At 40.3% G+C, this 14,508-nt stretch overlaps 1 protein-coding gene across 1 annotated transcript; it reads right to left on the bottom strand.

Annotated features, from left to right (window-relative positions):
- Positions 1–1,552: 1,552 nt before the first annotated feature.
- On the bottom strand, positions 1,553–7,912 carry spon2b (spondin 2b, extracellular matrix protein). Its single transcript, XM_072663395.1, has 6 exons — positions 7,829–7,912; positions 5,983–6,217; positions 5,162–5,385; positions 4,053–4,244; positions 3,757–3,940; positions 1,553–2,351 (listed from the first exon to the last, which is right to left on the bottom strand). The coding sequence occupies exons 2-6, from the start codon at positions 6,206–6,208 to the stop codon at positions 2,173–2,175; spliced, it is 1,005 nt and encodes a 334-aa protein (XP_072519496.1). The 5' UTR covers positions 6,209–6,217; positions 7,829–7,912; the 3' UTR covers positions 1,553–2,172.
- Between the last annotated feature and the right edge of the window lie 6,596 nt (positions 7,913–14,508).

The following is a 14,508-nucleotide window of genomic DNA, read 5'->3' as shown; positions in this document are numbered from 1 at the left end:
GGATAATAAGCTGAGCAATGAAGCTTATGGGTTTTATACCCAGGGCCATTTTCGAACCTTTTGAGGCTCACCTGTAGCAAATGGGGTCTTTAATCACTGCAATCACTGAAACAGAAATTTAACAGGTGTGATATCTGCTAGAAGAAACATGACAATTATTCATATACAGAACTAGAAAAATGCATTTCCTAAAAACCCCCAAAAACACAGGTTACTATAAACTGTTACTAATGGTTGCCAATGGTTGCTAGGTGGTTGCTACAGAATTCCAGGTGCTTGCTATGGGGTTGTTAGATGGTGGCAGGGATGTTGTTTGATGATTTAAGTATGGTGCCATAATTAATTGCAAACTGTTTTAGATGATGTGATCATATTAAGCAGTTGCTATGGGATTGCCAGGTGATTGCTGAGAGTTTGCTGGGTAGTTGCGTGGTGGTTGTTAGGTGGTTGCTACAGGATTACAGGTGGTTGCAATGCTGTTGGTAGATGGTTTATTTTGTGGTACCATAATGTAGTGTGTTTTAGTTGATGTGCATCATTTCAAATGGTTGGTATGGGGTTGCCAGGTGGTTGCTGTGGGTTTGCTAGGAAGTCACTTGGTGGCTGTAAGGTGGTTGCTACAGAATTCAGGTGGTTGTAAATGGTGTTGCAAGATAGTTTAACTATGTTATCATTATTAATTTCAAAGTGTGCATAATTTTAAGCAGTTGCTATTTAAACAGTTGCCAGGCTATGGGTTTACTATGTAGTTGCTTTATTATGGTACCATAATTAATAAAAATGTCAGGTTTTAATAAGAGGCAGCAGTCTTATTTTATTCATCATATCTTTAAAACTGCCAATATTACTTAAATATATAAAATAAATAAATAAATGTGTGGCAGGGTCCACCGTGGCTTAGGAATCCTAAGCAACTGCATTAAATTACTATTGCTATTTGATGTATATATATATATATATATTCACAGAAAAATCATTGCCAGTCCAAGTTGGAGTTTGGCCACAAAATTTTAAGATACACGGAGCAGCACTCATATCATAAACTCTCAATGAGCCTACACGTTGTGATTTTACGCTGTATTTGATTTAGTGTGTTATTGGTCTGAGCACCTTCACAGCTCATGGTAAAGGCCACAGTGCTGTCATTTCATGCTCGGTGTGCTGTATGAAGGGTGAACAAAAATCCATGGGAGACCACAAACATCAGCCCATTAAGTCTAACATTATGCACTGTATTCAAAGACAGTCAGCTCATGCCCGTGCACAGGTACTAAAGGACGTACATGGTGTTAAGGTGACTTTATGGCATTTACTAGTAATATAATTAATGAGTGATTTTGGCCAGAGGAGGATGGGTCCTGTCAGCTTTGAGGGAGTTTTCCTTGCTCTCTTTGGGTTACATATTTAATTGTTTAATTTCTTTTGGTCTTATTTCTAGAATTTTGTGAAGCTGCTCTGCAAACTCTGCTGTGCCTGTTAGCATCTCAGATATCCTGTTCCGACCTCAGTCACCAAACATGTCTAGAGTACAATGTAGTGTAGATCACCCACGTTGACAGGAAACAGTTTATTTGTTCATATTTACAGCTTATATGTACAATGTATTGCAATGAATGTACAAACATTAACAACACATACAGCTTGTGATAGACACATTATACACAGCACATTACGATTCTACCCTTTATCTGTGTTATGTATCTGATTTCATACTGGATTGTGTCTGGTCAGTCATTCCACATGAGGGCATCAGTTTATAGCTTAGCTAATGCTGCTTTTCTTACAGTACTGGAGGGAAGGTAATGCTGCATGGAGCAAAAACTACTGGGCACTACTGGGCTGTCTGGGCATCTTCATTTTGGCTTAAGTGTGTCGCTTACCTTTGGCTTATGATGCCTAGTGTGCCTGCCAGCGTGCATTATGAACTTATTGGCTTTCCCGACTCAAAGGACCAAAGCTGTGACTGTATGGAACTTTATACTGTATGGAATGCTTCGGTTCGTTTGGAAATAGCGGTCTGGAGGTTACTGTAAACAGTTTGAAAATTGGGATTCTGGTTACAAGCCCGTTTCTCAGTCTGTAGTCCAAACCACATTGTGCTGGTTACGTTGAGACGCCAACGTTGAGAGAAAAACGTGAAGATGGATCAATTAGGCCTCATTTAGCAGGTCCTCACACACAGTTGTCAGGGATACAGGCCTTATCCTCCTCCAGCGGAGGGCAGGCAGCGCCGTTGTTGGCAGGCTGTATGTGAATGTACCGGGTCCGATGTCTCACTCCTTTCTCACCGCACTGACCCTTGCACAGACCCCAAGATGACCAGGCAGACACCTCACAGTCGAGAGGGGTGTCTGAGGACAGACACAGTGAACACAGTGAAGAAAGTGTTAAAAACATGTGTGGGAGGAGTGTGGAAATGTGTGATATCAAGAAATTGTGACTCATAACTAAACATTTTAGCTATCTGAGCCAATAAGCAGAAACCAGTACACCTTTGCAGTACAATTATAGTTTTATGGAACTAATAAGTAGGTCAGACATTATTTTCAGAGTGTCTGAATCAGACGCGAAATTCAAGCATGATTTTGAGGGCATTATAATCGTAATAAAACAAACCCAAAAAGGTTTGAAACTAAGGGTCAAATGACCGTTTCAGACGTATTGATGAAATCTGACAAAAACCTCATGAATATTTTGTAGCGTTCAGCTCAAAAATGATAAAATATGTGATTTTTCAGCTTGTCCTGGCTACTGCGCTTAAACTGATTTCCACAGCAATGGGACTTTATCTATCAACCGACGCAGTGTTGAGCTTTACGAGAACTACCATTCAGCTGAATGTGGACCAAATTGCATTGTGAGTCAAGTAATTAAGCAACAGACAGTGGAACGAAATGGAGCCGATGACATTTACTTACATATGCCATAATAAGTGAGAGCAATTATTAATAAAAATAATAATAATAATAAGCAATTATTATATTATTAGATATGTTATGTAATATGGTATTAAAAAGGAAAAATCCGCTCTGGAGACTCTGAATCATGACTGTAGGAGGCGAATATGCATAATTACAACTATTGTAGAAATTCCATTTTTTATTTTGGCTGGAGTTCACCCTTTAATCTACAGACGTTTATCCACATTTGTAGAGCGTGTTTACTTTGCAATTGCTAAAAAAGAGGTCCTCTAAATGTCTCCCACATGTTGCTGGAAAAAAAAAATAATCCTAGATATCCTTCTCATTGAGCTCGACTGGAAATCCTCTCTTTCTGCGGGCTCTTCTACAAGTCACGACCTTGTAAAATGTTAATCTCTATCACAGATTGAAGTAGGAAAGCAGAGGGATGGATGGAACATGGAAATAAAAGGATGGCTGGAGTTGACATTGCATTTTGTTTCCATGACAAACACATCCTGACAGCTGAGTGGCAGAAAGCCTCCTAAAGGGCTGGCCTACATAATCCATGTTTGGGGTTTGTTGTTTTGGTCACCATGGGGACGGATGAACAGTTTTTCTGGCACAATTTGCTACAAGCCTACATTAGATTTGATTGCCATAAATTTTCTCGAAGGATTTTCAGAGGCTTTTAGACTATATATGAGTCAGTCTGAGATAGCAGAGGTGCTATCAATGTAGTTTAGTATTAAAACTGTTGTTTTCTGTCAGTTCTAATCAATTCCTGATTAGACTGTATGCACTGCACAGAATCACACAATCAGACATGGTTATATAATAATACTATAGAACTTACTTATAAGAGACTCGTCAATTTCATTGCCAGTGGGGATCTGGTTGGACTGCGTGGGCTCAATGGGCAGACTAAAGATCTGATTGTTCTTGATCTTGGTGAGTGTGACCTTGGCAATCGGGGGAAGATGTTTCAATCGAGGATAGTAGAAAGAGTTAGCTGGGTGGCTTGGAAATGATGATGTGATCTGAGAAAGAAGAACACAAGAAAAGAATACATTTTGAATAAATACTAAAGACCACCAACTAAACCTTTAGCCCAAATGTTGGAGGTCAGTCAGGTCGGCTTGTCTTGATTACCTGTGTGACTTTATCTTGGGGAATTGTCTCAAAGTTGGGTGAAGAAAAAGTGAAGCCACTGTCAGTGCCAGCGTCGTAGGGAAACAGGTCAAGGCTTATGTTTTCTTTCCAGTGGTCTCCTTCGCACAGATTTAGACTGTCTACCCCAACAAACCAGTCAGGGCTTGGCACAAGCCGCATTATAAAGGACAACTGTAAAATGAGCACAGTGTTAGCGTTCTGTTGAGTTTGCAGTCTATATGTAACCTGAAATTGCCTGTGGCTCATGTGTGTTGGCACTTGGACCCAGGGCCCTTTTTCCTGGGAAAGGTTGATTATTGTAATGAATGGGTGCTGTTTACTTGTATTTTATATGCTCTAAAGGGTTTATAAACTATTTTTTTAATGCTTGTAAAGTAGTGCTTAGGACTTTGCATATAGCAGGGGTCACTAGTCTTATCTTATTCATTCCTTCTGGCAAGAAAACCAGCAGCCACTCCGGCCCTCTGTGGACATTGCTGACCCTTGGTATAGAGATTTGGTTTGATTTTGAAAGGTAATAAAGTTTAGCTTACTGCAAACAACTTGCTTGCATCACTCAGGTGCCAAAAAGAGAGCTTTAGAGCGATGCATAGAACATAATGCTCCCTGTCTTGCACATTTCTGTTTTCCTGGCTGTAATGCAATCTTCTTAACTTAGGAAGGACGTGTTCATTGTTAAACAGGTGTGTTCAATAGGAATTGTTGTATTTCAGTACCAGGATTGGGAAGCACCACCACAAAAGAACCCCTTTCAGTGCCCTAAAGCAGTGATTATCAAATCTTTAGACATCTGCCAGATAGTCCAAATATTTGCTCAACTCAACTTGCAACACCAATGTCCTAAAGAGGCTGTGTGTGAGTGTAAAGAGAACCTTCTTAATAACTTAATATATATATAAAAGCCAAGAACCATGTTTAAGCCAAGAACCATTGAGGAACGTTTTTGACTCTAGAAGGACAAGATTTGCCATAAACTACAAGGTTGCTGAATTTAAATACAGGTTATCTACTGAAGCAAGTCTGAACCACAAGGCAAAAATGTCTCATTCTATATGTCATCATCACATTGCACAGAGTGCTACACTTACAAAAGAGTGCCTTGCATAGACCTCAAACTCTGTGGTCGTCTGGCCTGTCCCTCCGAGCACAGCTGGTGTGGAGAAGAGGCCGTAGACACTTTGGATGCGCTCCCCAGCAGCCTCCACCTCCTTAATCAGAGTCCAAGCCTCTCCTTTCTCTGAGAACTCTCTCACCCCGTTACTGGCGTATTCGTTCTGTTGCCAGATGTGATAGTCTGAGCTGTGAGTTACCCCTAGAGAATGAGTAGCAGATTTCATCATTGTTGCCATAGTAACACGTTGTGTTTAACAGTAAATATTCAGCATTCAACCTGATCATTTGCAACTCTGAGTGTTGATCCGTTCAGGCAACTTTTTTGCATTTATGGTATGAGTATTACAACTTTTTCATAACTAAGCAGAATGCATTTCGATGAGGGATGCCATAGATTAACCATGTTTGGTTTCATAAAGAACTGTGTTTTGATACAGGTGTAATGTAGAGGTAGAATTTAGGTTCTTAGGCTCTTATAAACATGCTTCCAAAATGGAACCAGAAGTGGTACCTCTATGGCATCACTCACTCACCTTTATTTAAATCTATTTTTTACTTATTTATAATTTTACCCCATTTTCTACTCAATTTGGAAGGCCCAATCACCATCTGACACGTGTGGCTCCTAGCGTACCATAGACCCACCCAGAGAAAGCATGGTCAGTTGTGCTCTCTCTGACTCTGGCTGCTGATGGCAAACAGTATGACCCAGGATTCAAACCAGCAATCCTCGGATCATAGTGGCAGCACCCTGGTTCACAAGCCTAGTCCTTGCTGTCAAAGCCATTCCACTCACCCACTAGCGGAGACCACTGAGCAGGGGGCCTGTAAACGGGGAACTGCTTGGGGAAAGCAGTCTGGCTCCACTTGCCCGTAAACGTCAGGCTGTATTTAGCTGTGGACGGTGCGGAGCAAACAGAGTCCACGCTCACAGGCATGGCGCCGATTCCACCCAGCAGGCTCAGCGTCAGAGTGAACCACTGCAGAACATGGCTTTGAGATGCCGATTTCACCTTCTCCATGTTAGCTCTCTGAGAAGACAGGGACACAGGGATAGCAGGCATTATTGGATACTGGATGGCACACTGGTCTGAGACTTGCAGACTTGCAGATCTGGTTCTGTGTGTCAAGAAAGAACGAGCGTCTAGTCCAAACATGTGAAGAAGTTGTGACCAGGTCTTTGGACTTTAAGTGGCCATGTGACACGTTTACTAATGAGGAAGGAATGTGGGTCTGTTTAACCAATTCTCAGAACCATAAAACCATGGTTTTGTAGTAAATGATTGTGACTATTATGCACAAAGCCACCAGAGAAATGCACTGGTGCTTATGTACAGGTTCTCTCTTGTGTAAACATTTTGAAAAACATTTTAAGTAAAAAGGGTTATATATAGTACTGGATATAATGTTTTTGACAATAATGGAACCTTTTTCGGTGATATATAGAACCAATTTTAAATGGTTCAAAAGGGAACCATCAACAAGAGTTTTTTTCTTGAATATGAAGAACTGTTTTACCAGGCAAGGAATTATTTAAGCATCCACCCATGTTCTGAGTTATCATGGTTTATTTAGAACCACTGCCTTTACTAATAAACGCTTTTTGTTTTTAAGGGTGTATAGTACTAAAAAGCGTTCTTTGACAGTAGTGGAAGCTTTTTGAATCTTTTATGAACAATTTAAATAGGGGAAGAATCAATTAAGCATCCACAGATTAACTATTTAACCAGGCAAATAACTAATTAAACATCTCATTTGTTCTATGTGTTCACATGGTTTTACATAGAACCATTGTTTTTACTAATAAACCTGTATAGAACCTGTACAGTTTTTAGGGTGTATAGTACTAAAAATTTGTCTTTGACTTGTAACAGTAGTTGACCATTTTACGCAACATAAAAGTCTGTTTATTTAAAATAAGTTCTTTAAAGAACCTTCTACAAAAAAGGTTATTATTAACATGAAAAACTAATTAACCAGGTAAAAAACAATCGAGATCCATAAGGTTCTTTGATTTGTCATGGTTTTATATAGAACTACTGACCTTACTAAAACATCCTTAAAGGACCCAGTACTAAAATGTCTTCTTTAACTCACAAGAGTAGTGGAAACTTTTTGTGCAACATATTACAACATATCATATTTGTTAAAAAAGAAAAAAGCTACAATATTCTCTGAATTATCATGGTTCTATCTAGAACAACTGATTTATTAAAGAAAATAAAGAACCCTTCTTTATAAGAGTGAACTTTTCTAGCTGATTTACAGAAATTTGTGCCCCATCTACATAACATAGACAGTTGAAGGACACCTAGTTATGCACTGACATACAGTATTTTAAACAAGCTTATGGTCCTATTTAGCACCAAAAAGAGGTTCCACTACTACAGACGGACTTTATTGAACTCATATTTAACTAAATATCTGTTACATTAATCTAAAATCATCTAACCTAATCCCAACCTGAGTTTTAGCAGATGATCTGCTAACATCTGTAGATACAGTAGAACCCTATAATTTACAGTAGGTCACCAATGTCCTTACACCACCCTGTTGCAACAGTCAGAATAAATTCCTTAGTTTTACTTTATGATTGAAAAAAGTAAACAGTGTCCATACTTGATTGCATAAATATTACTTACAGGGTTTGCAGAGACAGATGAGCTTGACTGGAGTGGAGGTCACCTATGCCTGGGCTGTCTGAGAGAGACTGCGAGACCAGAGTGCTCCCTTCCAGCTATTTATGCCTTTGCACAGTCCCCTTTGTCTAACAATATCAATAACCTCCTGACCCCTCCCAGCAATGAGCTATCCATGCTCCACATTACGATTCCATGTAGGATTCGTCCATGAGCAAGCATCTTGGTTTAGGCAAGTAGGTCATAGTTGGAATCAAGAGACACTCTTTTTTCTGGTCCCCCCGCCCCTCGTCTCCTTCTTCCCTGGCAAAGCTCTTCAGGGAGATCGCGGCTGTGGAGCCATGTAGGCATTTTTTTTTTTTGAAGTGAGATGAAGAGTGAGGAGGGTGGGGTGTGGCGGTTTTGAGTAGGGAAACAGACTTGGCTGCCGCCTCTGCAGTGTTACAGGCACCCGGCAGGAACCCCCGCTAACCCTTAAGCTAACCGATCCTGCATGCGGCGCATAATTGCTTCCATATGCTCACGTTTTGCCCCCTCAACCTTTTCCCCAAACTCTATCCGTTTTTCCTCGCACTTAATTTGCAGTGAGATGTGTGTGCTTGCGTTTTTTACATGCAGCACAAGCCCAAGCACAGCCCTGAACCTGCTTTTACGAGCCTTTAGCGTCAATCTTTTGCCACTCGTGTTTGCTCCGTTTGACACAAATGTGTTGGGGGGGACATCTGGGTTGGTGTCATTCTGAGGTCACCTTGTGTCACCCTCCCTTCTCTATCCATCCAAGTAGTGACTCGTGTCACTACAGATGGTCAGCGTTGGACTACTGCAGAATGCGGAGATCACATGCATAATAGAGGGCCTGCATCTGATTGCGAGTGGAGGGAAGCAGTAAATGCCTGAGAGTCATTCTGCAGAGGCATTTTAATGAAATGTAAATTGCATGAACGCCATTTTCACCCTTTATAGGAGATTGGCGGTATTTAGTTCGTCTGATTCCATTCTGTGTCGCCTGACTGTAAACGTCCTGAATCATGTGGTGTTGCTCTCTGGAAAACAAGCCGAAACTGAGTCAGCATCAAAGGTCAAACCTAACCTACTCCCTTAAAACGAGGCTTATTCTAATGTTCTTCAGTAAAGGCAACCCAATAAACCCTTTGAATGCTTACATTGTTCTTCTGATGGAAACCATTATATATATATATATATATATATATATATATATATATATATATTTTTTTTTTTTTTTTTTTTTTTTTTTTTTTTTTCCTTTCCAACCAGGGTTCTACATAACGCCAAAAAGGGTTCCACTGTTCCATACTTTTTATGTGTTTCCAAGTTTGTAAAGACTTTGTTCCTCTCTTACTTTTTGTGTTGATTATGCCTTGATTTTCTGAAGCTCAGGTTATGAGAAGAGATTTTTATGTTGTCTTCAAAGCAAAGAATAAATTGTTATACAGGTGTGGTTGGAATTTTACCTACACTCACCATGGGCATGATTGTCATGGCAATGTAGGAATTTCATAAACATATTACTTTAACAGAAGAAAAACTTTGAATTTGTTGCACAAGTTTCACTTTTTGGGACATTTCTCAAATCAACACAGGCTAAACTTTACCTATGTGGTCAAAAAGTTCTAAAATGTCTTGTAACCAAGGCCTCTAAACGTCCTGTTAGTGATCATGATTGACTACAACTAGTAGCTTGGAAAGGATTTGTATGACAAATGGATTCATCAACACAGTACAATGGGAACATCCAGAGAGCCCATTGCAGGGCTGAGAAGGATGATTGTAGTAAGGAATGCCTCTTGAAGTCATTACTAAACAACGGCAGATTCTAAGGTCATCGGTTCAAACAATTATATTTGAGTACAAGTAATTGGGAGGTGTCGCCACATTGCCAAAGCTGTCAGCTAGGAGTATTTTGGTCTAGAACAACCGAAGAACCACCAAGGCACAGGCTTATCATAAACTGAAATTGACTAAGAGGCTGCAGTCCAAGAAAGAAGACCCTGTCCTAAACTGACATCTTCAAGCTTGATCAATGTTTGCAGCTGACCACTTGGACATGGCCTTCTGGAGGAATGTTTTGAGGTCAGATGAGACAAAGATTGAGTTGTTTGGCCACAATTACCAGAGGTATGTTTGGAGGTGTGAAGTTGAGGCACTCAACTCCACTAAAACTGCACCAGCTGTTAAGCGTGGTGTTGGTAGCAACATGCTATAGAGTTGTTTTGCTGCTAGTGGCACTGGTACATTGTACAAAGCGGAGGGAAAAATCAGGAAGGAAGACTACCTCTGAATTCTTCATCTTAACCTCAGACCATAAGCTAGACAGCTGAAACTTGGACACAGTGGGTGTTCCTGCAGGGCAATGATCCTGGAATATCTAAGATGGTTGTGGAATGGATAAGGTGGGAGAACATTACGCTTTTGGAACGGCATCTGAAAGCCTAATACTGTGACATTCATGTCCATGATCAGTGTATGTAAACTTCTGACCACAACTGTAGTGCAGAAAAAGGTTCTTGGAGTCGTAGCCATAGTGGAACCTTTTTCAGTGTTATGCGAAACCACTTTTTTGAAGGTTCCATATAGACCCATCTACAAAAGTTCTCTACACAGTTCTAGATGTTTTTAATAAAATGATTTGATGATCACTTTCCTCACAAACACACCTGAGTAGATGTATAAGGACTGTAATTTTGTAAATAACTAGGAAAGAACAAAGTCTCGAGTGCTTGTTACTGAATACATTTAACTAGTTAATCCCCACTGATGCTCCACAGTGCATGACTGGTTAAAGAGAACCCAACCACATCATTGACCATGTCTGATTAATGAAGCTTTTAACAGGAACCCCCTGATTAATATGTCAGATATGTCTTGTTTGGAATTCAGCAAACTCAGCTGAGCCGTTTGAATGAATCTGACACACCCCAGCTCACATTCTAGATATTTAGGTTCACAGTAAAATTTTCCTGTAACCAGGCATTTAGGTGGAACACAAAATGTCTGGTGCTGTCAATATTTCCTTACTTACTCACCACACTTATCCAAACAGATGCACCACTAGCTTGGAAACTCTTGAAGGTAACCAATGCTTCAAAGACTGTGTTAGTTCCAGTGGTGCCCTAAAGCACACTCCGGCACCAAAAAGGTCAACAGTCAAAAAGTCACAGATCTCTTTTACAGTACTACATTATATGTCCAAATGTTTGTGGACACCCTTTCTAATGAATGCATTCAGTTACTTTAAGTCACATCCATTGCTGACACAAATGCACAATTGAACATGCATAGCTTGTCTAGTCCCTGTAGAGAAGCACTGCCATTAGAATAGGACTCTCTGGAGCAGTTAAACATAATTCTATTGGCAGCTTGTCTAAAGCCAGGCATGGGCTAAAGAGGTATAAAGCTGTGCCATTTAGTATATTTGGGATGAGCTGGGGAGTTGATCCAAAATCATAATACCATGCATAATACCACCCCACCTCACCATCGTTTCAAAGAGCACAGTTCCATTTCTCCACAGCTCAATGCTGGGGGGATTTATGCCACTATAGCCCACGCTTGGCATTGGATATGGTGCCAATAGGTTCATGGTTATGTTTATCTGCTCCAGAGAGTCCTATGCCATTGCCGTTACTTCTCTACATCAAATAGACAAGCTATAGTGGGGGGAAAAAAGTATTTAGTCAGTCACCAATTGTGCAATTTCTCCCACTTAAAAAGATGATAGAGGCCTGTAATTGACATCATAGGTAGACCTCAACTATGACATTGTCTGATTTTTAAAGAATTTATTTGCAAATATTGGTGGAAAATAAGTATTTGGTCACCTACAAACAAGCAAGATTTCTGGCTGTCACAGACCTGTAACTTCTTCTTTAAGAGGCTTCTCTGTCCTCCACTCATTACCTGTATTAATGGCACCTGTTTGAACTCGTTAACAGTATAAAAGACACCTGCCCACGACCTCAAACAGTCACACTCCAAACTCCACTATGGTGAAGACCAAAGAGCTGTCGAAGGACACCAGAAACAAAATTGTAGACCTGCACCAGGCTGGGAAGACTGAATCTGCAATAGGCAAGCAGCTTGGTGTGAAGAAATCTACTGTGGGAGCAATAATCAGAAAATGGGAGACCTACAAGACCACTGCTAATCTCCATCAATCAGGGGCTCCACGCAAGATCTCAGCCCGTGGGGTCAAAATAATCACAAGAACAGTGAGCAAAAATCCCAGAACCACACGGGGGGACCTAGTGAATGACCTGCAGAAAGCTGGGACCAACGTTACAAAGGCTACCATCAGTAACACACTACGCCACCAGGGACTCAGATCTTGCAGTGCCAGACGTGTTCCCCCGCTTAAGCCAGTACATATCCGGGTGCGTCTGAAGTTTGCTAGAGAGCATTTGGATGTTCCAGAAGAGTATTGGGAGAATGTCTTATGGTCAGATGAAACCAAAGTAGAACTGTTTGGTACAAACACAACTCGTTGTGTTTGGAGGAGAGTGAATGCTGAGTTGCATCCAAAGAACACCATACCAACTGTGAAGCATGGGGGTGGCAACATCATGCTTTGGGACTGTTTCTCTGCAAAGGGACTAGGACGACTGGTCCGTGTAAATGAAAGAATGAATTGGGCCGTGTATTGTGAGATTTTGAGTGCAAACCTCCTTCCATCAGCAAGGGCATTGAAGATGAAACGTGGCTGGGTCTTTCAGCATGACAATGATCCCAAGCACACTGCCAGGGCAACAAAGGAGTGGCTTCGTAAGAAGCATTTCAAGGTGGCCTAGCCAGTCTCCAGATCTCAACCCCATAGAAAACCTTTGGAGGGAGTTGAAAGTCTGTGTTGCCCGCCGACAGCCCCAAAACATCACTGCTCTTGTTATTGCTTTTGTTATTGACCAAATACTTATTTTCCACCATTATTTGCAAATAAAATCAGACAATGTGATTTTCAGATTTTTTCTCATTTTGTCTCTCATAGTTGAGGTCTACCTATGATGTCAATTACAGGCCTCTCTCATCTTTTTAAGTGGGAGAACCTGTACAATTGGTGACTGACTAAATACTTTTTTCCCCCCACTGTATGTGTGTATGTATGACACATCTGTGTCAGCAACTGGTGCAACATAAAGGACCTGAATGCATTCATTAGAAGGGGTGTCCACAAACATTGGAACATTTGGACATACAGTGTAATTTAATTAGATTTGTACACACAGATAGTTCTTTGACAGTCTAACACACAAAACCTCTAATTTCCTGCTAACTGTTTATCTCCCACTCTACTCCCCAATGCAGGTATAGAGTTTCGGCCTGTGGGTTGAAATACAGTAGTTAAAACAAAACTGAGGGATATTGAGTCCCGACATATGAGCCCTTCAGTGATCACAAAACCAGAGACAGAGAATTTCGGCTAATACCGTAGGAAATAGCTATGCAGCAGCTACAGACATGATGCCCATAACTGTATTATTCTTGGCAATATCTATGCTTTTACAGCAAAATGAAATTTAGCCTTAGAAAGGAAGCCCTACCAGTCCATGAGTGTAACTTCAACATCTGCAGTGAAAAGTAATTTAATGCTGCAGTGTATTACAAAAGAACGTGATACTGACTGGTGCAATAAGTTACCAGTTCATCTGTTAGTCATCTATGGCTACAATTTAAATGGCCTATTAATACATTAGCTAAAGTAAGTATCTCTCCACATAACTTGTCTAAACATCCTTGTGTGGACCTCCTTTCCAGGTGGTCTGAGACAGATTTTCTCTCAGAACATCGGAGGCTCATTGCTGACCCGCAAAGTGGGCCTTATGTTATTCCCATTCAAATCTCCCAGTGTGACACTGTCTGCCCACAGGCCGGAGGTATAAAGAACATGATTTACTGGGTCTGTCCCAAAGTGATATTCATTTTCCAGCGCAGTGGAACTTTAATTATTTTTACTAAAGTAAACTGGACACTGTCTGCTTTTGTATGTTTTTGGAGAAATGTAATTATTTATTTCATAAAATCCACTAACTTACTAACAAGTAGTCTGTAAAAAAAAATAATAATGAAGTCCTTTAGCTGATAAATTGTGACCTTCTTTTTTTTGTTGCAATAACCCACCATGCCCTTTCTTAAGTTTTGCACTTATGCTAACCAAACTTAGAAGATTCTTCATTTACAAGAAGAAAAACTGTTAAACAATGGAGCAGAAACAGAAGCAGGAGTAGCAGGTACCAATAGCTCCATGTTTTTCTGCTCCAGTGTCCTATTCAATAGAGCAATACTTAGACAAGCTGTGTGTGTTAATTTGCACATATTGTGTATTTTTCAAAAGCATCCAGTGAAAGCTAAGAATGCTGGAAAGTAACTTGGATATATTTTAAGATTATTCAATTCCGTGATTGAATTTTAGCTTTGGAGTTTACTGTGTAACAGAAGGTTATAATGTGATTTATATTACAAAATTACATTTACATTAAAGGCATTTAGCAGATGCTCCATTCCAGAGCGACTTACAAAAGTACTCTAGGCTTAGGTAATACTAAACACTAAAGTCAGTATGGAGACCACAATACTCGGCGCTACACTTCACCCCAAGTACTCTTTAAGTACTTTAACAGGTGGTGTGTTATGAAGGCGATGTTCTATATGATCATAATGATTTGGGCCTGTAA

The sequence above is a fragment of the Salminus brasiliensis genome, chromosome 19 (genome assembly GCF_030463535.1).
Source record: "Salminus brasiliensis chromosome 19, fSalBra1.hap2, whole genome shotgun sequence".
NCBI lineage: Eukaryota > Metazoa > Chordata > Actinopteri > Characiformes > Bryconidae > Salminus > Salminus brasiliensis.
Note: the sequence above shows the minus strand (reverse complement) of the source record. Positions and strands in the feature narration are given on the sequence as shown.

What these genes read in the sequence shown, in the direction of transcription:
- spon2b (XM_072663395.1), bottom strand. Translation starts at nt 6,208, where the DNA reads ATGGAGAAGGTGAAATCGGCATCTCAAAGCCATGTTCTGCAGTGGTTC. An exon ending in TCTATGCAAGGCACTCTTTT is followed by an intron (nt 4,245 to 5,161) that starts GTAAGTGTAGCA and finishes CTCATTTTACAG; the next exon opens with TTGTCCTTTATAATGCGGCT. An exon ending in CCCAAGATAAAGTCACACAG is followed by an intron (nt 3,941 to 4,052) that starts GTAATCAAGACA and finishes CTTCTTTCTCAG; the next exon opens with ATCACATCATCATTTCCAAG.